The sequence below is a fragment of the Colletotrichum fioriniae genome (genome assembly GCF_027942845.1).
Source record: "Colletotrichum fioriniae strain IMI 355084 chromosome Unknown scaffold_4, whole genome shotgun sequence".
NCBI lineage: Eukaryota > Fungi > Ascomycota > Sordariomycetes > Glomerellales > Glomerellaceae > Colletotrichum > Colletotrichum fioriniae.
Window position 1 is genome coordinate 523478 of NW_027076840.1, and position 27481 is coordinate 550958.

A 27481-nucleotide genomic window follows, 5' to 3' on the forward strand; every position below is an offset into this window, starting at 1 on the left:
GAATGAATGAAGCGAGAGTAATCCGCGACCCTGCCTGCTATCAGTCCAAAAATTCCACGGGACGCCATCCCAATCATGCCAGAAGCTCAGACGGCGAGAGTTTTCCTATTAGAATTAGCCCCTCCTTTGCCGCAACCCCAGACAACCTTAACGACTCATGCAACTGCATGTCTCTCTGTCTCTGAAAGTCAGACTTCAGAGCAGCCGCCGCACCGGCGGTTGGGAGAAAGCCTCAATTACCCCAGATCCATCCTTGGCCCCGGCTTCATGCCACAGACCGTCAGACAGACCCAGCTCCGGCTTCTCTTCCGCCTACAAGGTTGTGGGATCCTGCTGGATCGTCAAGTCAGCTGGCCGAAAAGCACGGTCTTGTGTTTTCCCCCCTAAACCTTCTCAGGCCGTTTCTTCTGTCAATCTTAGTTCGATGCCGACTCGAACTCCCATTTCATTTTTATTGTTTCTCTTTTGGACATGACGTTCCCGTCCACTTCGAAAGGCCGCAGGCTCTCGAGATCCCGCAACCGCTAGATGTCTTGAACCGCAACCTCTGTGAGAAGATGGGATGACTAAAGACGCCTCCCGCGATCTACAGAGGCGGTCAGTCCTGCTGATCGCCGTCGAGCGGAGTGGGAGTGGGCGGGTGACCTGGTGGCTGGGAGGCACAGAGGTCCTCTTACCCTGCCTGCATTGCCTGAATTGAGTTTTCAGACAGTATTGGCATATCCCAGAAATTAGAATGGTTCTAGCGACCCTGTCAGTCATTGTGAGGTTACAGGCCGAAAGAGCTGGTTCAGGCTCAATCTGTGCCTGTTTAACTCGCTACCGAAGGCCAATCCGGGTACGAAGTACCTTGTGCATGTTAGCCGCGGATGTGTAGTAGGCAGTGCAAACTTTCCGAGCTGGGTTCTCCATGAGTGTTTCTCTCACATATTGGCAGTCTATTATCAATAGGAGACACTATGAGCATGTCTCAGAGTTTCTCGAGTTCCGCGTCTGTCTCATGGCCAAACACTCGAGACGACACTACTACCTTACTTTGATGACTTTATGGCCTGCATTACTGCCGTACTTGTGAGCACACCAGTTCACAGAGGCATCGATAATTGCTTCTCTCGAGAGAGCGATGTGTATCATGTCATTCTTTCGATGACAGCAGCAGCTACCTACTGGGCTGCCACGCAGAGGTATGCTAGTGAAGTAGCACAGATGGCATGCCCCAGAATTGGGGTTTAGAAGCAGACAGCTTGCTCTGAGACAGTTGTAAGGGTATACCCAATGTTCTTTGGTAAATTTGAGAATGCCATGGCTCAAGTTCTGTACCTCCATCCCAAATGCCATGAGATCGCTCAGCCACTTTGAGTACGCGGTGGACTGAGAGCAGGAATGAGGTCAAGCGCCGTTGATCTACATCCTATATTAGTGTAACTAGTTCCAGTTGAATGGAGGGCTTTTCAGGTGGCTTTCTCATTGATGAGACATTTAACTTAGTACTGCATCAGCTCTGTCGAGTTCCGGCAAGTCATCTCAGACGTCAAGGCCTACCTCGGGTGCTTGGTTGGGTGGTATGTGTGACAGCCTGATTACCTACCCCGCAAAACGAACCAAGATGGAGGCGAGCAGGCAAGCTGAGCCGTACTCGTGGACGATGAAGGTTACTTTTTACAGCCGCAAAAAGGGGTCGACGAATGGAAAAGAATTCGCGTGAATTGGTAGTGTCCTCGTCTACTCTTCTGGAAGAAAGTTACTGACAAAAGTTCAGTGACCCAGCCACATGGGAAACATCAGATCCGGGGCATAGGCCTGAACTCCTGCCCCTGAAACCACCCAATCGGCGGTGGGAGCCGGATTCAAGCCCCGCCGAAACGCCCGTGATCCATCCCCGGCGACGTGATGGTCATCCGGACTCCGCCCCGAGCGGAATCGGAATGGGGCCCGTGTCGCGGTCAAGCACAGGGCTGGCGGCGAGTATTCGGGGTCTGGCATCCACGCTGATGGAGTGAAAATGAGGTCGTCAGACGACGAAGGAGACACGGCCGCCGGGCGAAGCGGTCTTGTACGGGCGCGGTGCCGGAAGTAGGCAGCCTCCACTCCACGGAGGGCTACGGCATTCGCGTGCTTTGGGATCACAACGCCTCACTCTATAGAAAGAGAGGATCAAAGTCGGCTCGAGGAGAAGGAGTTTCCTAGCGGGCAATGATGCAGAACAATGTGCTATTTCGCGTCGCTACAATCACTTCCGAGTATGTGGTGGAGTGAAGGACGCGGCAATGTAATGTTTGGAAATGACGGTTCTCAAGCTTGACAGGGGCAGAAAGGGGGGGAAGAGGGTTGCAATGACGAGTTTGCGCAGATACAGAGGCGAATCAATCCAAAGCAAACTAAAGCTCCGATGGCCGCCAGGATATCGTCGCCGGAAGAGACGCTTGCCGCCCTCAGAATACGGCGCCTGAACTCTCAAGGTTTCGATAGCCGTCGACACGCCCTTTTGCCGCGAAGAATTTCGGCCTTTTCCCTCATAACTCCTGGAACAGTCAAGTGGTCGTGGACTGAGTTCTGCCACGGAATAAGGATTTGTGTCATTTTAGCCGGTGAACGAGGTGATCTCGGCCGACACGCCAGTGTTCTGAAATCGACCCTACCCCAAGGGTCGTCCGGCACCTGTCAAAGGATGTTGCGGGCGAGGATGACCGGACCATCCTATGTGCAACGGTGACTTTGTAGAGATGATAGGTATACATCCCGAGATAAGATTGGGGCGTGCTGGTTGGATGCCCAGCCTGGCGGACGCGGCTTTGCTTTCGAGGTGCTTATCTGGCGTGGGTTTTTGATATAAGTTGAGATGCTGTTGCATGTGAAAGAACACCATGGCTGTCCACATTCGTCTCTGATATCTACAAGTACGGGCTCAGGTTATTCGTGTGGACCTCGCAAGATGTCACCCGAATGTCATTCAGCATATTCCCGCCGAGAATGTCTGCAGACTATTCTCGAACAATGGCAACAAACAATGAAAACACACCGAGCACACTTGACAATGTCTCGTCGATACTTTCAAGACGATCTCATTCACTTGCCAACGCAGATATCATGCAATGGTTCCTTCAAAAGACGTGGCATGTGATCCAACGACATCTGATAGACCCCCAGGGCAATCAGGAATGCGTATGCACAGTAAGCTCGAGGTGATACAGCAGCGGCAAGGCGATGATTTGACAACAAGATGAGACTATCAGCTTGTCTCGGCACAACTGGACCGACGAGTGTGAGCGAGATCATCCGTCATTAACACGTAATATGGGAAGCTGTGGGAGCTGTCGTAGTAATTACCCATGACAACATTGGTCCAACGAAACTTCCTTAGCCTTGCGCAAGGGGAGCAATTCTCGTACGGTTCGTATCAGAACGACCTAGTCCTGTTCGGCTGGGCCCCTTGCAGAAGTGAGAACACCAACGACGTCTATTAGTCAACTGAAACTCATTCATCGACCAGGGGCGAAGTTAGTTCCTGTTCAATGACTGCTGCTTAACACTTCACGATTGCGATAGGAGGCTTGCCAGTATACCTAGAGAAGTAATGTGTGCTTTGCCCGCGAATGATCGGTGTCACATCATCCGCAACTGCGTAGAAGTGGACGGAGCCTTGCTGTCATAAAATCTTTACCTCAAGTTTGAATATAAGAAAATCTCTACATGCGCCCTCGTCACGATCCTTTTATATATAAAAAAAAAAAAGCGTCGTGTAGTCGCAACCGTCGTGATGGTCCGAATAGCGAACCAAAATCAATGCGCGGCATCTGAGAAGAGTCGTCCCTCTATCTTTAGAGCAAGCATAGGAGTCATCAGAGGAGAATTAGAAAAAGTAGCAGGATAGCTTGATAAATTTGGATTGCATTATGGAAAGGCCATTGCAGAGCGCTTTCCGTAGTCTGGCCGCTCCAAAGGGGAGGAGGAGTAACGTGACTGCCTCAAACACTACCCTATACGGCACTTTCCACCTCCTGATGCTATGGTCGACCTGTTTATCCGTCACGTGTACAGTGACGGACTACATGCCATTTCCAATCTTCGCTTTTCCAAGACGGTTTCCCGGCTTGGCCGTGAAAACCGTGTCAAAGAGCTTCAAGTCATTGAAGCCCACTCGGCCTTCTTCACATCCAGCCATTCCCCCTTTTCTACCCAGAGATTCTCTAGCCACTTTGCCAGCTTTTCGTCATCCGTCGGTAGAGTCTCGAGGGGAAACCTGCGAACATGGACGTGAAATTTGTGTCCAAGTCGAGAGCTCAGCCCGGGTACGCTCAAAGTGTCCCACATGGTCGGCGCCGCATGGAAGTCTTTTTCTCTCTGATACGCAATCGTCACATCGTACACGGCCTTCACGTGGGGCGCCTTCCTGAGGTGTTGGACGGTGGTGATAAATCCTTTCGTCCTAGGATACAGCAAATGCATAGGCTGCGGTCGACCCGACTCCTTGCACCAGACGATTGATTGCTCATACTTTTTCTGTGTGAAACGAGTGGCCTCGCTGAAGCTGATGAGCCCTATTTATCATCATCAGTAAGGTGTTCACCTTGAAGGGAAAAGACTCTCAATTGATGCACTTACAGGTCGGCCACTGCCTATTGACGATACCCGAGAATGCCCTGTCAAGCTCATGCTTGTCTTTGGCCCAGTTACGACTCACCATGGGCATACCCATCGCCCATAGACCCCAACCAAGAAATGGAACTATCCGCAGCTGAATCTTGGCAAAGTAACGGCAACGACCCAGCATCCCGGCTTTGATCGCGAGAGCTTGGATCATGTAAAAGTCCGCCCATCCGACGTGGTTGGCGACTACTACAGCCGACTCCCCGCGGGGAAGGGCATCGCCGGAAAATGTAATGTTGGCGCCATTATATCTTTCAAAGATGATCTGGATCCAGTACCAAACTGTCTCGGCGATCCGTGACGAGGAGTTGTACACGAAATCCGGAGCGAGCCATTTCAGCGGGAGCTGGAGTGAGATGGCGGTATCTGCCAAAAGCAACCAAAGAACCCACGGCGCTAGAATGGCAGCTCCTCGGAAGTGAGTGAACACGTTGCCGTGGCCAGCCATGACCGTTGAGAAGTCAATCGTCAGGGCTCACTCTAGTGGAATCCGAGACCGAGGCGTAAGAAGATGAATCGATGCACGAAAATGATTACACTCTGAGTTATTTCGCAACTGGCGACGTCCCAAAAGAAAAGATTAAGGTTGGCCGTCTAGTGGGCGAGCCGAAGCGCGGCAAACCGATCTACAACCCAAGACACCCTGCCCTAGACCAAGGGATGTTTCGAAAGGGAGCCGCGTGCGCGCGTGACCTTTGGGCCAGCAGATCAAGGGTGAAGGTTTCGAACGAGCGGGCGATGATCCGGGGTTCACTCGTTCCAGAGATGCGCGTTCCTCTTCCCGCTCAGTGGATGAGCACAATTACAACCGTATTCATTGCTGCCAACGAGGAGGAAGGTCTAAATTTTGGCGATCGTGGGCCGAGGATCTTCTCAAAGGACATGATTGCGACAGCACGGGAATCGGGGAAAAGGAAACACGATGCTGCTGTGGCTGGCTTCTGCTAGTAGAGACGTCCGGTCCCGCCCAAATTCCCAAACGGGGTAAAATGACGGCATGGACTTTTGGCAGAGGTTAATGAATGATCTCCGTGGGCCGACTGACAAACGGCGGGCTTAACTCAATTATGTGAGTGAGGAGCCCCCTCCAAATCACTCAAAGACAGGGATTTCGCGTTCCTGGCCGTTAATCACATGGGCCGAGCGAGCCTGGAAGGTCTCGAAGGGACGAGTGAGACGTCAAAGTGCCAGCATTGAAGCACTCGACAGCTCTACGACGTGCCGGATTTCATTCGACATGCGACCAGATGTGCACACTGGGCACACAGACAGAGGGGTGCTCGAGTGCCAAAGTTGGCTGCATATATAAGCAGTCGTATGAGCGTTTTCACAATGCTCAAAATAGGCCATCAAGTGTGAGGTCCAGTTAAGGGACTCTTGGCTTTTTTCCCGGCTCGTCCGATGTCGACGCGGTCATTGGACCGAGGTCTGTGTGGATGGGAGACTTGGAGAGATGGGATTTACGCGCAGAGATTCACAGGCTACCGAGATGATTGCCTCGCAACAAGAAACTTTTGGACGCGCCGCTGGCTAGCAGAAATGCAAGCGCGCACGTGTGCGTCTGCCATGGAGAGGTGTTGATCTAGCAAGGGGTCAGAATTGTGACACGTTCCGTACGGACGTATGGGCTTCTACTTCTGTCTGGCGAGGGCTCTCGTGCATGGGAATCTGACGATTCCAAGACGAGCAATTCTGATAAGCGAGCAAACAAGCAAACATGCTCCTCGCATACCACCAGGGGTCTCAGGGTCTGGGTCTGTGTTGGGGACTCGTGGTTGGAGTTTGGAGGACTGTTGGTCCTTTGGAGACGGAGCTGATGCCGGCGCTGGGGAGAAGAACTGGAGCGTAGGTGGATGGGACGCCGAGTCAAGCAAGTCAAGCCACACGAAAGCATTCCAGGCAGACGAAGCAACAGCAGCAGCAAGGAGGAGGGCCAAATGCCGCACCCGAGCCTCTCGCTCCATGTCTCTACTGACACTATCTGCTCGTCTTTGTCGGAAAGAGGACAGCTGAGAGTAATGAGGATAACGGTCGAGGCCCCCGTGGACGAATATTCGCTCACAAATGCTACGTGAACTTGGCCTAGAACGGGAGCTGCGAATGGGAACCCCTCCATTCCTCCCCGCTTGTCCGGTGCAGCACTTTGTGCGCTCTGGCGGAACTTGGAAGCCTCTGAAGCCTCCTTTTCCCAGCCGTACTCGGTCTGCCCTCGGGCCGTTCGTTTGTACAAAGCCCAGCCGACACTGAGAGCATTCGAAAGCTTGGGTACATGGGTTCTGGGCTAGGTACTATGATTCAATATCACAGTACGGATACAGAGACAAAGACGTGAGAGAGAGAGAGAGAGAGAGAGAGAGAGAGAGAGAGAGAGAGAGAGAGAGAGAGAGAGAGAGACAGAGAGAGGCCCTGGCCAGCCACGGGCACGCCGCTGCTGGTCTTCACTCAACCGCCAACGGATCGTAGGCTTAAGGGTCTAGACCAGGAACCGTCGCCCGCCGTCCACGGAAGGCGCCTTGCTTACCCCCAGCCTATGTCAGTACCGGCGCCAACACAAAATTCCAATATTTGTCACACAGTCAATACTGGCTACGCTGGGTGCCGCTTCTCCTCGGCCTCACCATAGCTAGAGCTCGTCCCTGCAAGCTGCCCGAGTAGGCAGCTATTCGACATAGCATAGCCCTTTCCGGTGACGGATCTCGAGGGGCTTCTGTTCGTCAGCTTCGTCAGAATCCCACTCTAGCCGACGTTCTTTCTCTCGCGGTAAGGCAGACGAACTAAGGGGACAGAAGTGCGTGGAACCGCCGATGATTCCGAAAAAGCAACGAAATCGGAGTTGATCGTTGTAGTCCTAGGCCAAATCAGCACCGTCTAACTAAGCACACCTAAGGTACCTTCGAGTCTTGATGACTGGGGGGGACCCATTGGCATTCGGCCTTGACGCAAGGATCCGTCTCCGGGGTTTTCTTGGAAGCCTCTACGAACCAGACCAACAGACTGCCTACCTAAGGCTTTCCAAGTCAGAGTTGCGAACGCCTACCTACTGTTAGCCAGCCGAACTGCCATTTTCTCTCCCTTCATTACCATCATTACTGAGGGGCTCAACATTGATTCGATCCGAGTGACGGGCCGCTGCTACTACTGCTGCTGCTGCTACTGCTGCTGCTGAAACCCCGCATATTCATTCACCCTCTCGTCATCCTTTTCGCTGCTCTCATCCAAACGACGTACCAGAACTCATTGGGCTTCCTCATTGATTGACCTGACTGGATCAACGACCGCCTTGGCCGCCCGCCCGTTTTCGCCTGCTGCTCTCGACTTCCAAGTTCCGCCATCTTGTCTTAGAAGAGGGCGGTGGCGCTGCATCTTGTCATCTCGATTCGCGACAAACATTGGCCACCAGCACAGAAGAGAGCCACAGCAAAAGGACGAAACCAAGGGCTCTTAACGCGGCCCCCGTCTCTACCTTACCTTCTTGGTGGTTTCTCCGCTCCGCCGTCATCCGTTCTCTCCTTATCACCTCTGCCCTTTTCTGTTACTACCTTACTACCCTCTTCCAACCCATTTCCAGACTCCCTTACCCCCCAACCCCAGGCCCCCTGATCCCAAGCTGTTAGGCGAACAGTGATTACCTCAGGTCCAGGATAACTGTGTGCCCAAGCTTGCTTGATTGAGCCTGAACCTGAGCCGGAGCCAGAAAAAGCCAGACTGCAACCGTCCAACCACCCCCGGACGCACGACATCCATTCTCTTCGTCTGGACTGTGTCAAACAATTCTAAAACAGGGCGGATTAATCTACCCAGCCTACCCCGACCCTTCCACTCCCCGCGCCTTGCTCGTCCCCTCGTCGCAACCGCATAGCATCCTCAGACAGCTCGGACGCCAGAATTGGGTTTCACGTTCGAGAAGAGCTTCTCAAATAACCATAATCGTGGTTCGGAAGAGCACAGCGCATGATACAGCCGTGAACGGCTCGATCCCTTTCCACCGCAACATCCCCTGCTTTAACGGACGACAAACCACCGTCACACAGCATCGCATTGCCAGTTCCAAGTGGGAGACTGACCATCGCGCATCCAATCTTCCTAGGTAAGCCCTTCAAGTCATCTTGTCTACTCCGGCTGGTCGGGTACGCCACGAATCGAGACGTATTTGTAAAGACATGACCCCCCGCTATAGCCTTGGTGTTTACCTCTTTCACATGACGACATGAATTGCTGCGCTTATTAAACCCTTTCTCTCTTCGTTGCAATGATTCTAGATCGACACAATGACTGACCTCGGAAATTTAGCAGCTTATCGCTCCCCGCCGAACCAGTCATCGTCTCCAGCACGCAAACAGTCTGTGGGCGAGCTTCACGAGAGGGCAGCGATGGCTTCGTCGTTGTCGCCTGACCAGTACGGGAAGCAGCCGTCGCAGGGCCAGTATGGTGGCGGCGGCTCTGGCTCCGACCAAGAGCGGGGCCCCTTGAGCTCCTTGAATTTGGGCTTTCTCAAGTCCCTGACAGAAAAGAGGACAACGCGAGGTAGGAACGACGATATATCCGTGCCAGAAGGGACACTGTTCTGACAACGCGTATTCGTAGATGGCCAAACACCCAAAAGGAGAGGACCGAAACCCGACAGCAAACCTGCTCTAACTCGGCGACAAGAATTGAACAGACAGGCACAACGGTGAGTGACGAACAACATAGCTGGGGGATCAAGCGAAACGACCGGCGTACTGACGGTGGAGTTAACAGTACGCATCGTGAAAGAAAAGAGCTGTACATTAAGGCTCTGGAAGATGAGGTCCTTCGATTGAAAGAAATCTTCAGCAACATATCGCAAGACAAGGACAAGGTGGCCGAGGAGAACAGGCAACTCAAGCAGCTCCTGGTCCAGAACGGAATCCCTCTTTCTCACTATGGTGACGATATGGTCAGCAACCCTAGCGGAGGCTATACATCGAGCGCCAGCCAGTCGGGCCACAGCTATGGCCAGAACGCCTACACACCACCTTTGACGTCGACGACAGCGCCGTCGGTGTCGCCTTCGTCTCACGGTCCGTCTTACCCCCACGGTCTGCCCCCCCCCCTTCCCCAGATGGGCAGCCAGCAACTGCAACAAAACAGACAAGGGCAGAGCTCTGGTAGAGGTGTGGACTTTGAGCAAGCGGGCATTGACTTCGTCTTAACGTACGATAACCACCATCCCTCGCCCTCGAAGGCATACCTATCACCTCCCCCGCAGTGAAAAGTACTTGTCATATCACCAAGTCCTGGACATCATCGGGAGTCGGGTGGTGTGAGCGATGATTGCAACGAACGGAAGAAGAGTTTGCTGACGAGTGCGATTTTATCGAGGGTATGTAACAGTCTCGAGAAACCCTGCATGAATCACATGCCTTGGCTGTTGGAGAGATCAAGCGAGATGGGCGGCGAGCCCTGCGGACACGCGCTGATGGCCTCATGCCCCCCGGCGCCCTTCCCGGAGCTTACACCTGATATCCCGTTCGGGTACAGCAATGTCAACGGAGACCTGGACTCCCAGCAGAGGACGTGGGAAGTGAGCAAAGGCAGCCTCTCAGCCCTGCTTGATCTCAGCAAGAAGCTGAACCTCGATGGTGAGGTCACGCCGGTTATGGCTTGGGGTATGGTCCTCGGCCACCCCAGAGCTCACGAACTTCGTGCCGAGGATTTCCAGAAGCTCACTGACGAGCTCAAGGATAAGGTCCGATGCTACGGGTACGTATACATACTATTCTTCACACCTGTTCTGGCTTAAACTGACCGTGACTAGCTTTGGTGCCGTTATGGAGGAGTTCGAGGTCAGGGACGCGTTGGAGAACGTCTTCTGCTCCGGACCGGAAATGATGAACTACGCCTACTAGTAGCGTCTGGCATGAACCCAGGGAAAAGAGGGAGCACTTCATCATGAGATTCAGTGAATCTTTTGTATGCATGACTTGGTGTGAGGAGAGGCTCAAACTAGAAACATTTGGAGCGTATTCTGGGAATCTTGGGGACTACTTTTGATACCACGGCCTTAATGATATGTACATTTCTGAACGGTTTCAAAACAACATCGTGAAGATATGAGCTCGCAAACAGACTGGTGACATGTATCATGAGGCGACTTCTCGTTTAATGTGAAGAAATAGGCGAAAGGTACCTGGCGGTTACGAGCGAATGGCTTGGTGTTTCGCGGCCACGATGCAGCTGGTCGTGGCTGGCAGTGGCCCCTCGTCGCGTGGAAACGAGTGGCTGTCAGTCGCCGCCAGGTGTCGAGACACAAGACTTTGAAATTTTGCCCGCTCTGCCCCACAAAGTTCACCCCACCAAATCCGAACGACGAAAATCAACGGCGAGAGGAGGTGTGCACCACCCAAACCCTTGACGACTTTTCCATCTTTCAGAAGCCCGAAAGCGCTGCTGCCACCCCCCTTTCCCCCTACCGAAAGACGCACAGCTAGACCGACTTCGATTTCGACTTCGCCCTCAATAGCCAAGGAAGAAAAATCATTTTCAACATGGCTCAGGAAATGGACTGGGTCAAGCTCGTCGAGACTTGCCCGGCCGGCGATGGTTGGGGCCCGCCCGTCACCACCGAGACTACCTTGAACGGTGTCCCTTATGCGCCCTTCTCCAAGGGCGACAAGCTTGGTCGCATGGCCGACTGGACCTCCGAGGGCAAGGACAGAGACGGACGTGGTGGCAGACAGCAGTACAACCGTAACTACCGTGGTAAGGATCACCTTCCTCTAGCTTCAGCTACGAAACCCTCCACGAAGACGACATCATCGCTAACTCTCTTCCCTCCCTTCAAGACCAACAAGTCTACGGTGCCGGCCACGCCATCTCCTTCAACGCCCCTCCCGCCGAGGACGAGTCCACCTTCTCCGTCGTCAGCAACACCCGCGACAGCACCAAGACAAGATTCGGCCGTGGCGCCGTCTTCACCCGCGGCCGCGGCCAGCGTGGAGGTCCCGCTCAGAACGCTCGTGGTGGCCGAACGACCGTCGCCCGTGGCGGCCAGCAGGGCGGCCGTGGAGGCTACGGAGGAGGCTTCGAACGGGGCGGAAGAGGCGGTGGCCGTGGTGGCCGCCGCTTCGGCTGGAAGGACTACGACAAGCCCGCCCGCAACCGTGACGCCAGTGTTAACATCAAGGCCGACTGGAAGCTGCTCGAGGAGATTGACTACAACCGCCTCGCCAAGCTCAACCTGGATGCCGACGAGGGCGAGGAGATTGACGCCTACGGCTTCGTCTACAACTACGACCGCTCCTACGACAAGCCCGCCGTCAAGGGTTTCGAGCGCAAGCTCAACGCCATTGACCGCGCTGCGTACAATGTTACGACTTCTTCCGATCCTGTGATCCAGGAGCTCGCCGACAAGGACGAGGCCTCCATCTTCGCCACCGACAGCATCCTCTCCATGCTCATGTGTTCCCCGCGGTCCGTCTACCCCTGGGACATTGTCATCTCGGTGCAGGGCAACAAGGTCTTCTTCGACAAGCGTGATAACGCCGCGCTCGACATGGTCACTGTCAACGAGAACGCCGCCGACTCCCCCATGGACGCCTCGGACGGCTCCAAGGACAGCCTCAACATGCCCGGCGCTCTCGCCGAGGAGGCTACCTACATCAACCACAACTTTGCCAACCAGGTCGTCGTCGAGAGCGAGGGCCAGAAGCTCGAGATGGCCAACGCCAACCCCTTCTACAACGCCTCCGAGGACACGGACCCGCCGGCCAGCAAGGCCTACAAGTACCGCAAGTTCGACCTCTCCACCAACAGCGAGGAGGACAACTTCTACCTTGTCGTCCGTACCGAGGTCGACGCCGTCCAGAAGAACGCCATCAGCGGCGACGACCAGCTCGTCACCCTGCACGCGCTCAATGAGTTCGACAACAAGGCCCAGGGCAGCGGTGGTGCCCTCGACTGGCGGACGAAGCTCGTCTCCCAGCGCGGTGCCGTCGTCGCCACGGAGATGAAGAACAACTCTTGCAAGCTCGCCAGGTGGACGGTGCAGAGCATCCTCGCCCGTGCCGACGTCATGAAGCTTGGGTACTTTTTCCCCCCTCTCTTTCGTTCATCGCCTTTGTAATGATCGAACCCGATGCTAACACATTTTCTACAGTTTCGTCTCTCGCGCCAACCCCAAGTCCAACGACAAGCACGTCATCCTCGGCGTCGTCGGCTGGAAGCCGCGCGACTTCGCCAACCAGATGAACCTGTCTCTGTCCAACGGCTGGGGTATTGTCCGCACTATTGCCGACATGTGTCTCAGACGCGAGCAGGACGGCAAGTACATCCTCGTCAAGGACCCCAACAAGTCTATCCTCCGCCTGTACGAGCTCCCCTCTGGCGGCCTCGACGGCGACGACGAGGTGGAGGAGGTGCCCGAGGCGGGTGAGGGTGATGAGGAGTAAGCGTTTACTCGCGGAGAGTACTAACCTGTTTGCTCGAAATGAACATGAGCACCACATTACACACAGAAACTACAAACCCTCGTATCTTCAGTAACTCTTCTGAAGATTTGAATACGCTTGAGGCATTTAGCTGAGAGACGCGGGCTAAATCGGAGAGAGATGGAGTGAGAGAGAGAGAGTGAGAGAGCAAGGGAAGGCAGGGGAGTGGAAAAAGGTTTTAATGCCAGTTCAGTCCAAGACAGCCTGGATAAAAGGCATGGCTTGACAATGGAAGTCGGGCCGCCGCCGGGGTAGAGTGGTCAATGATGTAAAAAGTCTTTCTTCGATTTGGGGGGTTAGGCACGTATAGACGTCTATGGAGTAACGCATTACGGACATTTCTTACTTTTTTTGTGTTTTGCCTTGGCTGTGGTTGTGATGATGTCGTAACTTGATTCCCGGAATATGGGAGCTATTATGTTGTTTGACTCATACTTGATCTTTATGTCATGATACCTGTACGATTTGTGGCGGCAAAATAGGCCTAATTGTCCACTAGTATCTCATGTCGGCAATAGCTTGATAGAGGCTGTCTTGACAAAACGTCAAAACCTCGCAGAGTGATGGCGGAAGCCTTCCTACTAGGCGCAGAGACCGAGGGTTAAGAATGAAATGTATTCGTTTCACACTCCTACCGAGACAGAGAGCAGATGTTGGAATCTTAAATCATTCATTTGATATGTATTTGTTATTCTACCTATGCCCGTCAGTGCGTAGAATAGCTCACCTTTTGCGAACGTCTCTGTACATAATTACCCTTTAGTAGTAGTAGCAGTAGTAGTGTATACTAGTACATACGTATCACTTTCGATGTTTATAAGCTCAAAGGCTGTTCAAAATTTATCTTTCATTGTCCCCTAGTCCTGGATGAAAAGTTTTTGGAATCTCTCTAAAATGCCCACAACGCCAGATGTCCATGATAGGATGCCATTCATGCCAATCATTAAACCCACCAAGAAAAAAACGAAAAGTCTTTTTTTCCATGATTCCCTCTCCTCCCTTGAAGCTTTTTTCTTCTTTTTTGCCCTTGTCATTTGCCCAAGCTGTGGAGGGTTCCCTCTCGATTTTTATCGTTTGACTTTTTACTGCTCCTCTAGAATCTCTCCTTCATGCGCGCCGCGACCGTCCGCAGGTTGCCGTAGACCTTGGAAGGCGGCTTTCCGAGAATCAAGCTGACGATAGACTCGCGAGCCATGTGGATGTTCTTGTATGCGCCGAGAATGTGGATCTTGCTGTCGGCCAGTACGATACGGGTCTTGCTGGCGTTTTCGATGGCGACTGAATAAGTCTCGTGTCAGTAAACAAGGGGGCTTCTCTGTCCGGACTTGGAGTTGTTTCCATACACTTTGTCTTGCCGTCCTTGCCTGCAATGCGACCAATGGCACGGCCTTGGGCCTCGTTACCCATAACCTGCTTGACATCGCGAATCTCAAAAGTCTCGACTGGATAGTTTGTCAGTTTCCTGCACCAGCATTCGATTGAGGATCGGCCCAGCTTACTGTAAAGGTCGTCCAAACGCAGCAGCGCAATAGCATCGTCGACATCGAAGCCCAAGGTAAAGGCCTTGACGAAATCCTCGCCCTTTTGCAGGGCACCGTCCTCGGTGGTGTGCTTCGAGGTCCGGAGCTCAACCTGTTTCCGGCGGGGGTTCATGCGGACCTGGAGCTTGAGGTGCTCGACGAGCGGGGGGTAGACTGTAGAGCGTAAAAAATGTTAGAGAGAGAGAGAACGGCTGCGTCATTGCCCGTGGCATAGGAACTCTGTGAAGCGTACTCTTGGGCCAAGAAGACTTGAGCGGGGTGAACCGGTGAGGAGGCACGGGGACCTTGCGAGTCTCTATTCTGGTGACGGGGTCCTGGGCACAGAATACGTCTTAGTTTTTCCCAGTGTTCTCTTGGATCTCAGAAAGGGTCTGTCGCACAATGTCTCTGGCGGGCGCAAAGCGCGGGCGGTTCTCCTCGTCGACAACCATTTCGCCTTCCTCTCCGTTCTGCGGCACGCTGGGCAGGATCGCATCCATCTCCTCGGGAAGGGTAGGTGCATCGAGGAGGAGCTCCTCGTCTTGCTGAGGCTCTTGAAAGGCCGCCTCGATTGGCGGGGCAGAAACCTCTACCTGCTTCGCGGTCGGGGCAGGCATGTTGGGCGACTTTGCGTTTTTTTTTTGGTTTCCGAAGGGTATCGAGGGGGTCGGGAGAAAAGGCAGCGATTTTCGATCGAGGTTGTATGTATCGCCTCCGTGGTGGTGTTTCTTTGGGTTGTGTGGTATCGAGCCGAGTCGGTCTGGCGGGGTGGGCAGGCGGTCGTGAAGAAAAAAGCGGCGGGTGCCAGTCGTGAGCCAGTATCGATTTATCGCCGAATTCCCAAATTTTTGTGTTTCGTTATCGATAAGAGGATAAGGCTGGGGGGTCCTCATGGGCTACCTTACCTAAGCACTTTAGCACCGTGCACCGTTACCCCATTCAAGCCTTTCGGAGATCTTATGTCAGCAAGCCAGCAACGGGCCTGATGGCCTTGGACCAGCATTGGGCCCAGACTCGAAGCACGGGCCATGATGTGCCTCTGAATTTTTCTGCTGGAAGCGCGGACGCCCCATACGTAAGGTGCCTTTGGAACGGGTCCAGCCGGGTTCAGCGAGGTACCCAGAGCTGAGGTAGCGCGTCATGGATGACTTTTCACAGGCTTGCCCTTCCCTGGCCCAGCTTTGCATCTCAGTCATTTCTGCATGAGCGCATGAAATGTGCTAACATTTGCCGTGCCTCCCTCGATACTTGCTCTGCTTCAACCCCTCTGACCGTGTTGATCTTTGGTCCATTTGTTGCTGCGGTAAATAAACAGGGTCGTTTCTCCTCCCTCTTCATTCTTTCTTCTTTTTGCCGTCTCTCTGTTCAACCAAGAGACAGGATGAGCTTGAGAAATGTCTAACGCTTCGTCGACTCTTCTTGGGCGTCGCTTCTGGTCTTGCGCCTGCGGATCGGCGCAGACTCTGGGTTTGCGAGGAACGACCATCACAACAGCGACAACGAGAAATACCTGTCTAAAAGCCAGTCAATCTACAGTCAATCCTTCCCTCCCTAGGCCGAACACCTTCAGAAGATCGATACACTCCGGGTCACAACACTCGTTTCCTCGGCCGAATATCCACAATGCGCGACGAAGCTATACAGGCAGCGGATTGCTGCTGGTTGGGTTTACCACAGAACTCGCACCCACGAAAGCGTCGGCAGCTTGCGCAGTTGCTGCAGAATCCGCTACGAGCACCGGTCTGACGAACGAGTCCAATATCTACCAACTGGCCCGGCAAGCATGGCGACGAGGCATACATACCGATTCGAGGGGCGCCGTGAACCCGGCCGAGAGGAGGCACCATAGCTCCAAGAGTGGAAAGCAGGAGGAAAAGGGTTCGACAACCCAATCGAAGCAGGATACCCCCAAGGCTGGGGAGCAGGGCAAACCAGACGCGCCGGACCCTGACGCCGACTCGATCGCATCCACCATGTCGAAATATTTGCACATTCCAAAGATGCCGCACCGGCCCACCCGGGATGAGCTATTGGCCGCAGCGAACGGCTTCCTGGGTCGAATGAAGGTTCGATTCAAGTGGGCGTCTATTAGGAGTATGAGGCCGTGGAATATTGATGAATGGGGCGCCTTCGTTTCGTGGTTCCTGTTTGGTCATCTAGTCTGGATTCTGGTCGGTACCACCACCTTCTTCTCGCTGATCATTCTCAGCATCAACACCGTCTTTGCACAAGGTAAGCTCCCTTCTGTATCCGTGCCATGTACAGCTGCTGATCGTTGGATACAGAAACCCTTGCCAAATGGGTTGGCGACTCTTTGACCGAGTCTGCAGGCGTCACGGTAGTCTTCGAATCGGCAATTGTTCCCAAGTGGGGAGATGGCGTAATCAGCTTCAAGAATGTCTTTGTGTCACGGCGACCAGGACAGGTCAAGTCTTCGGTCAGCAAGGGCTCTTCCGAGAGTGCTGCGGCCATGGCTGCAACTGGGAACCAGCCTGATCAGGACGGCCAAGTTTTGGAAGAGGACGACGGTAACTACACACAATACGACGTGTCAATCGCAACTGTCAATGTGACATTGTCATTCTTGAAGTGGTGGAACGGCAAGGGCTTCCTAAAAGATGTTGAGGTCAAGGGCGTTCGTGGTGTTGTTGATCGCACGTCTGTGCAATGGTCAGACGAGGTGGTCGACCCTCTATCCTACCGCCATACCCACGAACCCGGCGATTTCGAGATTGACTCTTTCAAACTCGAGGATCTACTAGTTACTGTTCACCAACCCAAGGGTTTTCGACCATTCTCCGTCAGCATCTTCTCATGCGAATTGCCACAGCTCAGAAAACAGTGGCTCTTTTACGACTTCCTATCGGCAACCCACATGTCGGGATCTTTTGATGGCTCTCTATTCACCATCCACCCCCGTCAGGTACACGGTACTATCGCTAGCGAGAACGGAGACATGGCAGAGGACGTGGGCGAGCCGGCAGCTTGGAAGAAGTTCAGCCGCTTGCGCATCGATGGTCTCAAAATCGACCACCTCAACCGTGGTGTAGAGGGACCATTCGGTTGGATCTACGAGGGTAATGTCGACATTGTCGCAGATGTTATGTTCCCCGCCGACGTTGACGATGGCATCACCAAAGCCATGTCAGACCTTTACGACCAGCTTGAGGACGTCGTGATATCCAACCGCATGCGTCTGCTCCAGAAAGATCTGCTCGACATCAAAATCGTGGGCTCTTCCGCTTCGGATCTCTGGGGATCTACACCTACTAAGGGCCATCTTTCCCAAGCTATACCAGAGCTCACTGAAGAAGCCCCCGAGAAGCCCACAGACCCCGAATCTTCCGACCCCTCCAGTTCTTCCGAGTCATCAGAAGAAGACCGGAGATATTTAATCATGGATCTCCGCATCCACATGAACGATGTCAAGGCCGCCGTGCCCCTTTTCACAAAGGACATTTCCTACATCAACCAAGCGCTCGTTCGCCCCATCGTGGCTTACATCAACGCCAAGAAGACATATATCCCAATCAACTGCCGCATAGTCAAACGCCACACCGATTTCGACGGCAGCTGGTCCATCTTTGACTGCGGCCTGATGGACGACATGTCAGCCGAGACTTACGAGGCTTTTGCACGCGATATTGAGGACCAGCAAAGCCGCGTTCGTCGGCTGAAAAAGGTCGGCTTCTGGACTCTGAGTCTTGCTGTCCATGCCCTCTTTATGGGCATGGCAGGCAATGTCATTTAAAAACTTACCCTCTCAACTCCCTCTCCTCTCCCCTTGGCTTCTTCTCTTTTTTTCCTGCCCTCTACGTGAGCACGGCTGTCTTTTAATGAGCGCATGATATTCGAAAACGGGAGGCGTTCTACAAATCTTCTTGTATAGATGGAGAAAGGGGGCAAACAACGACCATCATGTACATATACAAAGGGCAATCAATCCCCTCTACACAGGAGGAAGAAGGGATATTGGGTTCCATCAAACCACTCAATTCTTTTCTTTCCCTTCCACCGGATTTTCTTCTGGGAGGCGAGGCGTTTTACACGGGGAACATGATGTATACGGGGAAGAGCAAACAACAAAATAATTGATACCCCCTTTTTTGACAACATATGCTTCACTGAGACGCGTCGGTTGCGATGTTTACATGTTGGATACCATCTCGTTTTGATAGTATGAGTCACTCACACGGTACTGGAAGGCATGAAATTCGTTTGCGGGCAGCATGACGCGCGCGCATGAATAATCAAACTTCGTACTGTCAAGGATCCCGCGCGACGCGTATCGCAACCACAACCTACTCATCTCCACAAAGCCTTTTTTTTTTTTCCCCCGCGGACCCTTGTTTTCGGTTAAACGAAGCTGTATAGCTACAGGAATGTCCCCCCCCTTCCCCCTCTATTGATGGTCTAGATACGAAACTGGGGTTCGGAAGCTCAGAGGCCTGGGAGTAAATCTTGTCTCTCGACTTCGGGTGGAAGAAGGGGAATATGACAAGAGGAGAGCGGGCGGCTGCTTGGTTTCGAATGAGATTAAACCACCAGAATCTTCCCAAGTTCTTTTCAAGCAAGCTGGTCTGCTATTTCTCTTCGGAACCTAGATGGTAGATGGGAGGTTTGATGGCCCGATAAACTACCAGTAGGCGAGAATACCTCTATGAAATATAGCAGGTTTGGTAGATGACTAGGAATGAGCAAGTACTCTTATACAAGTAGTGTTTGTCTTTAGGGACAGGTACGAATGACTTCTTTCTGATGTGTGGGGATAGGTTTTGATAGAGATAAAGTAAATGCTTTGGAGACGCAGAAAGAGCCAGAGCTATTCAAGCCTGACGTACTAGTCCCATTTTCCAGACACATGGCACAGGTTTTGCAAACGTTAACTTGAATGATTCGATTCTATCATGTCTTAACGCTGTCCACCACTACCCCTCTGTTGGGAGTTTCTTTGATATCATGCGCGAAAATGCACTGGGCCCATTGCCCTCTAGACCGTGAATGCTCTTTTCCCCACGATGAGCGTCTTACCCTCTTTGAGGCGACGCCATTTCCGATGCCATCTCTCACAATCTAAACCAGATGGCCTTCCCGGCCGTCCCAATAGCCCACGGGCTCTCATCATGCCGAACTCCCATCTACATCGTGACGCAGCCGGGGTCCGCGACGGCGACACTTGCGCTCTGAATCCAAGTCGCTGTGGCAAGCTTCGGTATGAAGCCGCGCCAGATCCGTTGGCACGGAGCAGACTCGCTGAGATACGACGGGCTGAGCTCTGGGCGCGGGAAAATAATGCAACCCTGCCTTGTGCTTCACATAAAGTCGTCACTAGAGAGAGAGCTAATGTCAGTATTTATTGGCGGATAGCAGTCTTGAAAGATCAACTTACTCTCCGAAACCATCGTCCTCGTAGGTCTCGGTGTCAGCTGCGGGAGCACGGCTGACGACGGCGGAGACCTTGGTCTTGGCCGCCTTGCTCTTCTTGTTGCCGCCCTGGGCAGCCTTCTCTTCCTTCATCTTCTCGTTACCAAGGGCAGTGAGAGTGCTGGCAATCTTCTTGATCTGGTCGCTGGGCAGATCCTTCGCAAGGGTCTTGGAGAACTCTTGAAGGAAGAGGCCGTAGTGAGCCTTGCGGGCGTTGTTGGCGAGAATCGGGGTCAGCGTGGTGCGGAGGTGCTCGAACTGTGTCTTGGTAACGGGGTTGAAGAGCGGCATGGAGGCGATGTTGGCAGTCTTGGTAGGGTCGTTGGGGTCGATCTGCACAGCAGAGCCGGCGAGGACAGCCTTGCGACCGGCCGGGACTCCGATATCACCGAAGAGATCCTCGGCGTGCTTCAGGTCGGACTCCTTCTCGGTGCGGCGGAGGCGCTCACGACGCTCAGCCTCGGTCTCCTCCTCGCCAGAGTCGTCGGCATCGAGGCGGGCACGCTCCTCCTTCAGTTGGGCGATGCGCTCAGCCTTGCTCTTCTTGTTCTTCTTAGCCTCCTCGAGAGCCTTGGCCTTTGCTTCCTCGGCCTTCTTGGCCTTTTCGCGCTCGACCTCGGAGTCTTCGGCGGCATCCCAGGAGTCGAGAACCTTTATGAAACTGTTAGTGTACGGGGGGCAACATGGTAGGTCTTGTAGCTTCGGTAACGTACGTCATCCTCATCCTCCTCGTCTTCGAACTTGCGGCGGATAGGAACAGCGCCGCCAACAGGGGAGGCAGGGCCGGAGCTCTCCTCCTCGCTGCTCTCTTCGTCTATGTGGGGGACATGAAGTTAGTAGAGTCCAAAAGGTATAGCAAGTACGTCGTTTGCGGAGAAGAGAGGCAGGAGTTGCGCTGGCCAGTCTGGACAGATCATCGCGACATTTTGCCTCTCACGATTATTTGTGTGCGTGTGCGGTGCGGTACGGTGCGGGACAAGGCATAACTCACCCCACTTCTTAGGAGGCATGATGTCAGATTTAAGATGTCGGACGCGGGGCCAAAGAACAAAGATGCGAGAATCTAAAGTGCGGCGAGACGAAGACTCAAGATGTTATGAGGAATCTTTCCAGAGATGTTGGCTACGGAAAAGAAGTTTTTGGGCAGAGTTTGGGGAGTGGAAGGTCCGTCCGGTCTGGCTGAAGTCGGGAAGGAAACAAATTGTGGAAAACAAGGGGGCTCTGTGGTTGGGCAGGAAGTTGGGAAGGGACTGCAAGAGGGAAACCCAAGGAAGGGAAAACCCAGCCCAGCTCAGCCAGGCCGAAGGCGGCAGCGGCAGCACGGCCCAGTAGCGGGAGAGGTGCGCTGGAGCTTCGACTTCCAGTCTACTTACATTCACTCACGGACGCATGTCAAATGGAGGGCTCTGGTGCTTGCACCCATCTCACCATAGGAGCCGTCCCTCCTGCAGGCCTTCTTATTTGAGACATCGAATGAGGTGTTTATGCCGCTTGGGATATGTACGGGCAGGTGATGCTCTTTCTGCCCGTTTCACTACGTCTTTTAAGTGGTGAATGAGGGAAAAGTATGTAGTCTCGTCTGCCCTGGTCTTGAATTTTTATACTGCGAGTAAGCCTTAAAGATGAGCAACAGCGCATTTCCTTCAACAGAAGCCTCCAGTGGAACGAGACAACGTCCGCGTTGCGCACTCTGGTTGTACACTGTTGGAAACTTCAGGCGGGGTCATCATTGAACGTCGTGGAGGGGTTAGATCTTTTTTTTCCTAACCCCTGCCAGGTGGTGGTTGAAAGCACAACCCCGCCATCACCCTTGTTCCTTTCTGCCTGAGGTAACAGAGGAAGCTTCGCCATCCATATCCGTACACTTTCACGATGTCTCATTTTTGGCCTCATTGGCCTCAATAAACTAGATACCATTTCGAGTTAAATGGTCCACTCACACCAGCGTCATCTCTGTCGCAAAGACGATGCCCAGGCTATCAGGGAAGGAAAAGCCTCACTGAGGACTCGTGTACAACCCGCACTTCTATGCAGTGAGTCACCAAAACGACCCCGCGCCTGTTCTGTTTGGCTCGCGCACAGCCACACGGTCACTTTGCAGATGAGGGCGCCACTTCTACCACAAGACATGATCAGTTCGGTGTGCTCTCGCGCCCATCTAATGTACAATGCCAGCTCTTAGAGCTTCAATTACACTACAATGTGATTAGATAGTCAACAACTCCAAAATCAACAGCACGAACTCCACCCCTATCATGGTCGCATTGTCCGTGATGGAATCGGAAATAGGATACTGCGCCTGCTGACCCGTCCTCATTCCCAGCACGTTCTGCTCCTTGGCCTGGCTGGCAACCTTGATCGCCATCACACACATCAAAATCGCCCAGTATAGCACGTTGACGCTTTTGACGGTCCATCGCCACCGCGCCTCACCCCTGTAGACATGCAAACCGCCAAGCCAGGATGTTGTAGTCGTCGATGCAGCAGCAACGTGGAGGACCAGAGCGGCGAGTATGCCAACGTACGTGAAGGGGAGAAGACCAATCCCGAGCTGGGCAACGATAAGACGGGCGATTTCAAGTGATACCATAGCCAGTATGGCTACTATGAGTATGTAATAGATGATGCTGGCAATCTTGACGGCCACCGAGGTTGGTTTGGGTGCTGGCATCGATGTTGACGCCGATGTTGACACGGCGACTTTGTCTCCTGTCGTAGTCGCTTCAGCCGTGTTTGACGGCACAGCTGAAGCCGAGGCCGAAGCTCGCAGTGAGCGCAAACACAAGGGAAGAACAATCAACAGAATGATGAGATAAAGCCAGGTCGCCAGTGGGACAACCACAACATCAGCGAAACATGTTGTTGGCAGGTGGCTAGAAAGACCTGATTTAGGGCCCTGGAGATGACGGAGATTTGGTCAGCATCTTGCGGAAACGACACACTTACCGATAAATATCCAGCAACGATAATGGTGTATAAGGAGTGCAGACTTACGAAGCCTTCAGGCCGATGTTCACAGAGCATCGTGAGAGGTCGTCTTGGTATGCACCTTGGTATTCAGGGCAGGCAGGCAGGCAGGTCGATCCCTGCGTGTGGGTCGTGCAGAAGGCAACCCCTGCGGCATTCACCAGAGGCGATTCGAAAGGAAGGAACCTGGAGGCTGGTGGCTGATACCTGCCTGGAAGACGGAAACCCAAGGCACCCAGGGCACCCAAATTTGGTACGTACCATTTACTGATTGCGGGCCCACCTCACGTACCTCGTAAAACCTATAAGAAGGCCACCTCCCACCACCAATCTTTCCTGTTTCTCTTCTCTTTTTCTTCTTCATCTGAGTGCAAGGGCTTTACGCGTATCAGTGAGGATTCGTCCGAGATCGTGTTTTTGCTAGTTGAAAACTATAACTATGACCACTCCTGGTTGGCTTCGGCCGGCCAGGGAATTTTTGAACCCCAATTCTCATGAAGATTTTTCATTTTGCTTTCGTTACTTGCGGTCCCTGGCGGATCGTGGTGAGGAAGGTTAACCACCCTCGAATGTGCAATGTGTTATGACGGCGATGCCACATTACCTACGATGACACCACTTAGCCAAATAAATCAATGAACGATTTGTCGAATGCTACAACAGGTCCAGCATACGAGCAACATTGATGCCTGATTATCGTATGTATTGCATCCGTACGCCGAATGCGTCGTGAGAAGGCGAAAATCCTGCGCATGCACGACAGCCAAGGGGTTGCGAACGCAAAGTGGAGCCTCGTGAGGCATCACAAATCGTCCACCGTGAATAGCCTCAGGTACCATCGGCATTATTAGTATCGTCGAGGTCATGGCCCGCTTCTCTAGCGTTCCGGATGTTGCTCCCCGCCAGCAGAGCCGCCTTCTCCCGATGTCCTCCGCATATTGACTCGAAAACAACCTCAAACTGCGCCAGCGTGACCAGCAAAAAAAAAAAAAAAAAACAAAAAAAAAAAAAAACCCCCCCTTCACCTGATAGGCCATCAGGTATCTACGCTGCCGTGCCTGACATTACCTTATTTGGGCGTTTGACAGAATCCACAAAGATTTGAGCGGGTTTCCGCTGGATCCTTCTCAGTCTCAGATCCATCAAATGAGTCAATTCATCGATCCCATTTTATACCACGCAAAACATTACTAAGAACCCAGATATTTCATCCCTTTTTCTGGGATGTACTTCCATGCCAAGGGCGAGTAATTCTCATCGTGGACTTGAAGCAACGATACCCAAACAGAAAGCCGTTACGGCCCTACATCATGCATGGCATGGCCTTGGACCTCCGGAGAGAGTTTTCGGAGTCGGGGGTCGGGGGTCGGGGTCCGTTGACAAGTTTCCGCCCTGCTCCCCGGAGCATGTCGTAGATTGCTGTGATTGTGCCAGCTTGTCCAGTGCCAAACAGCACGGGATTTGAAAGTTTAGTCTGGCAGAGTGGCGCCCGGGCCTCCTCGGGCTCCAGAGCTTGTCAAGTGGAGATGAAAGGCGATCTTCAATCGCCGTCCAACTCTAGAAACCCCTTGATGAGCAAGATATCGACAAGTTTTCTTCTCTTTCATGACTCGAGGATTCTGTATAGTCCCTCTATGACTGAATTCAGTCGTATACGCGGACGTCTGGGGCGCATCTTTGGATAAGGTACCTATTCAAGTGGCATGGCAGAAAGTCGGTACATCGGCGGACTTCAGCTCCGTCATTTGACAAGATATCACTGCAGCTGCAAGCAATAGTAAGCAAACACCAAAACAAGACACCTTGTATTACGACGGCTGGTATCTGACTGGCAAAAAAAGAGACAACAAAAGTCCACGACTCGACGGAGAAGGGCAGAAAGCTGACAGTATCCCATCCAATCACAGCCCCACGAAAACGGAGCGGAACGAAATCTGTTAGCTGAAGGCTGCTGAGCAATGCCTGTGTGCGCCCGTGTACGTGCGAGCACTTGGAACAAAAACACTCACATCCCGATACGACCCGACATGGACGCCGCCAATCTGGTCCAGCTGACTTGACAGCATTTCCACACTTCTCCTCCGGTACGGTCCTTGTCGGTTCCGCTACGCCCTACGGCGTACTGGCATCCCTGTCTCCGCGGCCTTTGCAAATCCAAACTGCATTGCTTTCCCAACGCCCGCGCCTGCGCCCCCACTAAGACGGCGTTCCCATTTGTATCCGGAACATCGGGACCGTAAGACGTCAGAGGAGAGAATGCGGACCAAAAGGCTAATTGACTTTTCTTCCACTCGTTTTTGCACTGCCGTTTATTTGCTGTACCTTAGCGTATCCGGTCTCAGCGGCGTACTCTCGGCGACTTTTCCTGTGACTACCAACGCATGGATCACAAGTCTCCCTGAGGCTCTTACACCAGGTTTCTTTCTCTCTATCCCATGCGGGCTTGGGTAACCCGATTCCTCTTCGTAGAGGATCCCCTTCCATTCCTATTCTTCCTCGTCGGCTTGGGTAATCATGTCCTCGCCGACAATCCAGATTTGGATACCCTGACCATGGCTCATGCCGTTGTGTAATGTCTGCCATCTGACAGGTTTTGCTTGCTGCTCCCCTTCCCACCCCCTCCCCCACCCCACACACACAGAGTCATCGCCGTATCAATAACTACCATGTATAACCACCACACCCTACAAATGGTATATAAGACTCTGAGCCGTGAGTCGTTCCTCAGGCCGTATGACTCTCGTTCCATCATCACCAGTATTCAAGTACATTCTTGACATCACTATATCCTGTCATCTCTCCTAGAGAGTCACTCGACTTACACATACAACACACCGACTTACAGCAAAGCAATCTACCTTGCCATACCCTTCCCCAATGCTGTCATCAAGAGCATCAACCAGACTCTGCGCGCCGAAACAAGCAGCCCATCTCGCCCGGGCCGCGGCAGCACTCCACAACACCACCACCACCACCTCCTCCTCCTTCACCGGCCTCCGCATCACCGCCGCCTCGTTCCAGCAACATGTAACCCCCACCAGCACCACGACCACGGGCACTCGCTCCTTCTCCACAACGCGAGCAACACAGCTCCGCGACTTCTTCCCGGCCAAGGAGACGGAACACATCCGCCTCACGGCGCCGGCGTGGCCGCACCCGGGATACACGGAACAACAAATGCACGACATTGTCCCGGACCACCGCAAGCCGCGCACCGTCGGCGACTGGGCGGCGTGGAAGTTTGTCCGGCTCGCGCGGTGGTTCATGGACCGCGCCACGGGTCTCGGGTCCGAGCAGCAGGTCGACAAGAAGAATCCCACCACGTCGCTCGTGGCCGATAAGCCGCTTACCGAGGCGCAGTGGCTGGTGCGGTTCATCTTTTTGGAGAGTATTGCCGGAGGTGAGTCCCCCCCCCCCCTTTCCCCCATTTTTCCTCTCTTCTTTTCTCTCTTTGCCCTTCATGGGAAAAGGTGCTTTGCAAACAGTGAGGAATAGCAAGACTGACTGTATATCCGTGACATAGTACCGGGCATGGTCGCCGGCATGCTCCGCCACCTCGGCAGCCTGCGCCGCATGAAGCGCGACAACGGCTGGATCGAGACGCTCCTCGAGGAGAGCTTCAACGAGCGCATGCACCTCCTGACGTTCATGAAGATGTCGGAGCCGGGCTGGTTCATGAAAGTCATGATCCTCGGCGCCCAGGGCGTCTTCTTCAACGGCATGTTCCTGTCGTACCTCATCTCCCCCAAAATCACCCACCGCTTCGTCGGGTACCTCGAGGAGGAGGCCGTGCACACGTACACGCGCTGCCTCTACGAGATCGACCAGGGCCTGCTGCCCAAATGGTCCGACCCGAACTTCGTGATCCCCGATATCGCGGTGCAGTACTGGAAGATTCCCGAGGGCCAGAGGACGATGAAGGATTTGATTTTGTACATCAGGGCCGATGGTGCGTAGTTGTTCCTTCCCGCAATACATATTGCCCCCTTAGAAAGGAAAAAATGTGGTGCTGACGATTATTCTGCAGAGGCCGTTCACAGAGGCGTAAACCATACCCTCAGCAACCTCAACCAAAAGGAGGATCCGAACCCGTTTGTCAGCGAGTACAAGGACGGCGAGAAGCCCAACGCCGCGCTGAGGGCACAGGGATTCGAGCGTAACGAGGTCATCTAAAAGATCTTTGGGGTTCAATTACTACGGCCACCCGCAAGATATCAGCAAACAACTTTTTCTGCTGCACGACCATGTTTATGGCCCTTTTCGGGACCATGAAGCATCCGTCTCTACAAAACCACGAGACCTTTCTCCTTGCGTTTGCTAAAGAAGAAGAAGAAGAAGAAGAATTAGACTTGTAAGAAAAGAAGAAGACCGATGATACCACTAGAACAGGGAAACTGGCCGGCGTTTTACGGAGATTGCGTTTGTTTAGGAGACGGACAGCCCCCTACTCATTGTATACTATAGGGAAAGAAA

At 53.3% G+C, this 27481-nt stretch overlaps 8 protein-coding genes across 8 annotated transcripts; 4 read left to right on the forward strand and 4 right to left on the reverse strand.

Annotated features, from left to right (window-relative positions):
• Positions 1 to 4119: 4119 nt before the first annotated feature.
• N0V96_003995 (uncharacterized protein) lies at positions 4120 to 5095 on the reverse strand (the record flags this gene model as incomplete). Its single annotated transcript, XM_053188061.1, has 2 exons — positions 4120 to 4538; positions 4603 to 5095. The coding sequence occupies 2 exons, from the start codon at positions 5093 to 5095 to the stop codon at positions 4120 to 4122; spliced, it is 912 nt and encodes a 303-aa protein (XP_053054023.1).
• A 3922-nt stretch (positions 5096 to 9017) lies between these two features.
• Positions 9018 to 10517, forward strand: N0V96_003996 (uncharacterized protein; the record flags this gene model as incomplete). Its single annotated transcript, XM_053188063.2, has 5 exons — positions 9018 to 9171; positions 9232 to 9319; positions 9388 to 9822; positions 10003 to 10371; positions 10427 to 10517. The coding sequence occupies 5 exons, from the start codon at positions 9018 to 9020 to the stop codon at positions 10515 to 10517; spliced, it is 1137 nt and encodes a 378-aa protein (XP_053054025.2).
• Positions 10518 to 11156: 639 nt separating this feature from the next.
• Positions 11157 to 13058, forward strand: N0V96_003997 (uncharacterized protein; the record flags this gene model as incomplete). Its single annotated transcript, XM_053188064.1, has 3 exons — positions 11157 to 11370; positions 11454 to 12693; positions 12767 to 13058. The coding sequence occupies 3 exons, from the start codon at positions 11157 to 11159 to the stop codon at positions 13056 to 13058; spliced, it is 1746 nt and encodes a 581-aa protein (XP_053054026.1).
• Positions 13059 to 14190: 1132 nt separating this feature from the next.
• PNO1 (pre-rRNA-processing protein pno1) lies at positions 14191 to 15234 on the reverse strand (the record flags this gene model as incomplete). The annotated part of the gene is made up of 5 exons (XM_053188065.1): positions 14191 to 14375; positions 14441 to 14539; positions 14597 to 14791; positions 14871 to 14952; positions 15019 to 15234. The coding sequence occupies 5 exons, from the start codon at positions 15232 to 15234 to the stop codon at positions 14191 to 14193; spliced, it is 777 nt and encodes a 258-aa protein (XP_053054027.1).
• A 1006-nt stretch (positions 15235 to 16240) lies between these two features.
• Positions 16241 to 18368, forward strand: MDM31 (Mitochondrial distribution and morphology protein 31, mitochondrial precursor; the record flags this gene model as incomplete). Its single annotated transcript, XM_065756992.1, has 3 exons — positions 16241 to 16278; positions 16431 to 16849; positions 16903 to 18368. 3 exons carry the CDS (start codon positions 16241 to 16243, stop codon positions 18366 to 18368), a joined length of 1923 nt encoding a protein of 640 aa, XP_065614205.1.
• Positions 18369 to 20002: 1634 nt separating this feature from the next.
• On the reverse strand, positions 20003 to 21051 carry HCR1 (Translation initiation factor 3 subunit J component; the record flags this gene model as incomplete). The annotated part of the gene is made up of 3 exons (XM_053188067.2): positions 20003 to 20692; positions 20755 to 20855; positions 21033 to 21051. The coding sequence occupies 3 exons, from the start codon at positions 21049 to 21051 to the stop codon at positions 20003 to 20005; spliced, it is 810 nt and encodes a 269-aa protein (XP_053054029.2).
• Positions 21052 to 22247: 1196 nt separating this feature from the next.
• N0V96_004001 (uncharacterized protein) lies at positions 22248 to 22712 on the reverse strand (the record flags this gene model as incomplete). Its single annotated transcript, XM_053188068.1, has 1 exon — positions 22248 to 22712. The coding sequence occupies one exon, from the start codon at positions 22710 to 22712 to the stop codon at positions 22248 to 22250; it is 465 nt and encodes a 154-aa protein (XP_053054030.1).
• A 2986-nt stretch (positions 22713 to 25698) lies between these two features.
• On the forward strand, positions 25699 to 27181 carry AOX2 (inducible alternative oxidase 2; the record flags this gene model as incomplete). Its single annotated transcript, XM_053188069.2, has 4 exons — positions 25699 to 25701; positions 26099 to 26408; positions 26532 to 26957; positions 27036 to 27181. The coding sequence occupies 4 exons, from the start codon at positions 25699 to 25701 to the stop codon at positions 27179 to 27181; spliced, it is 885 nt and encodes a 294-aa protein (XP_053054031.2).
• Between the last annotated feature and the right edge of the window lie 300 nt (positions 27182 to 27481).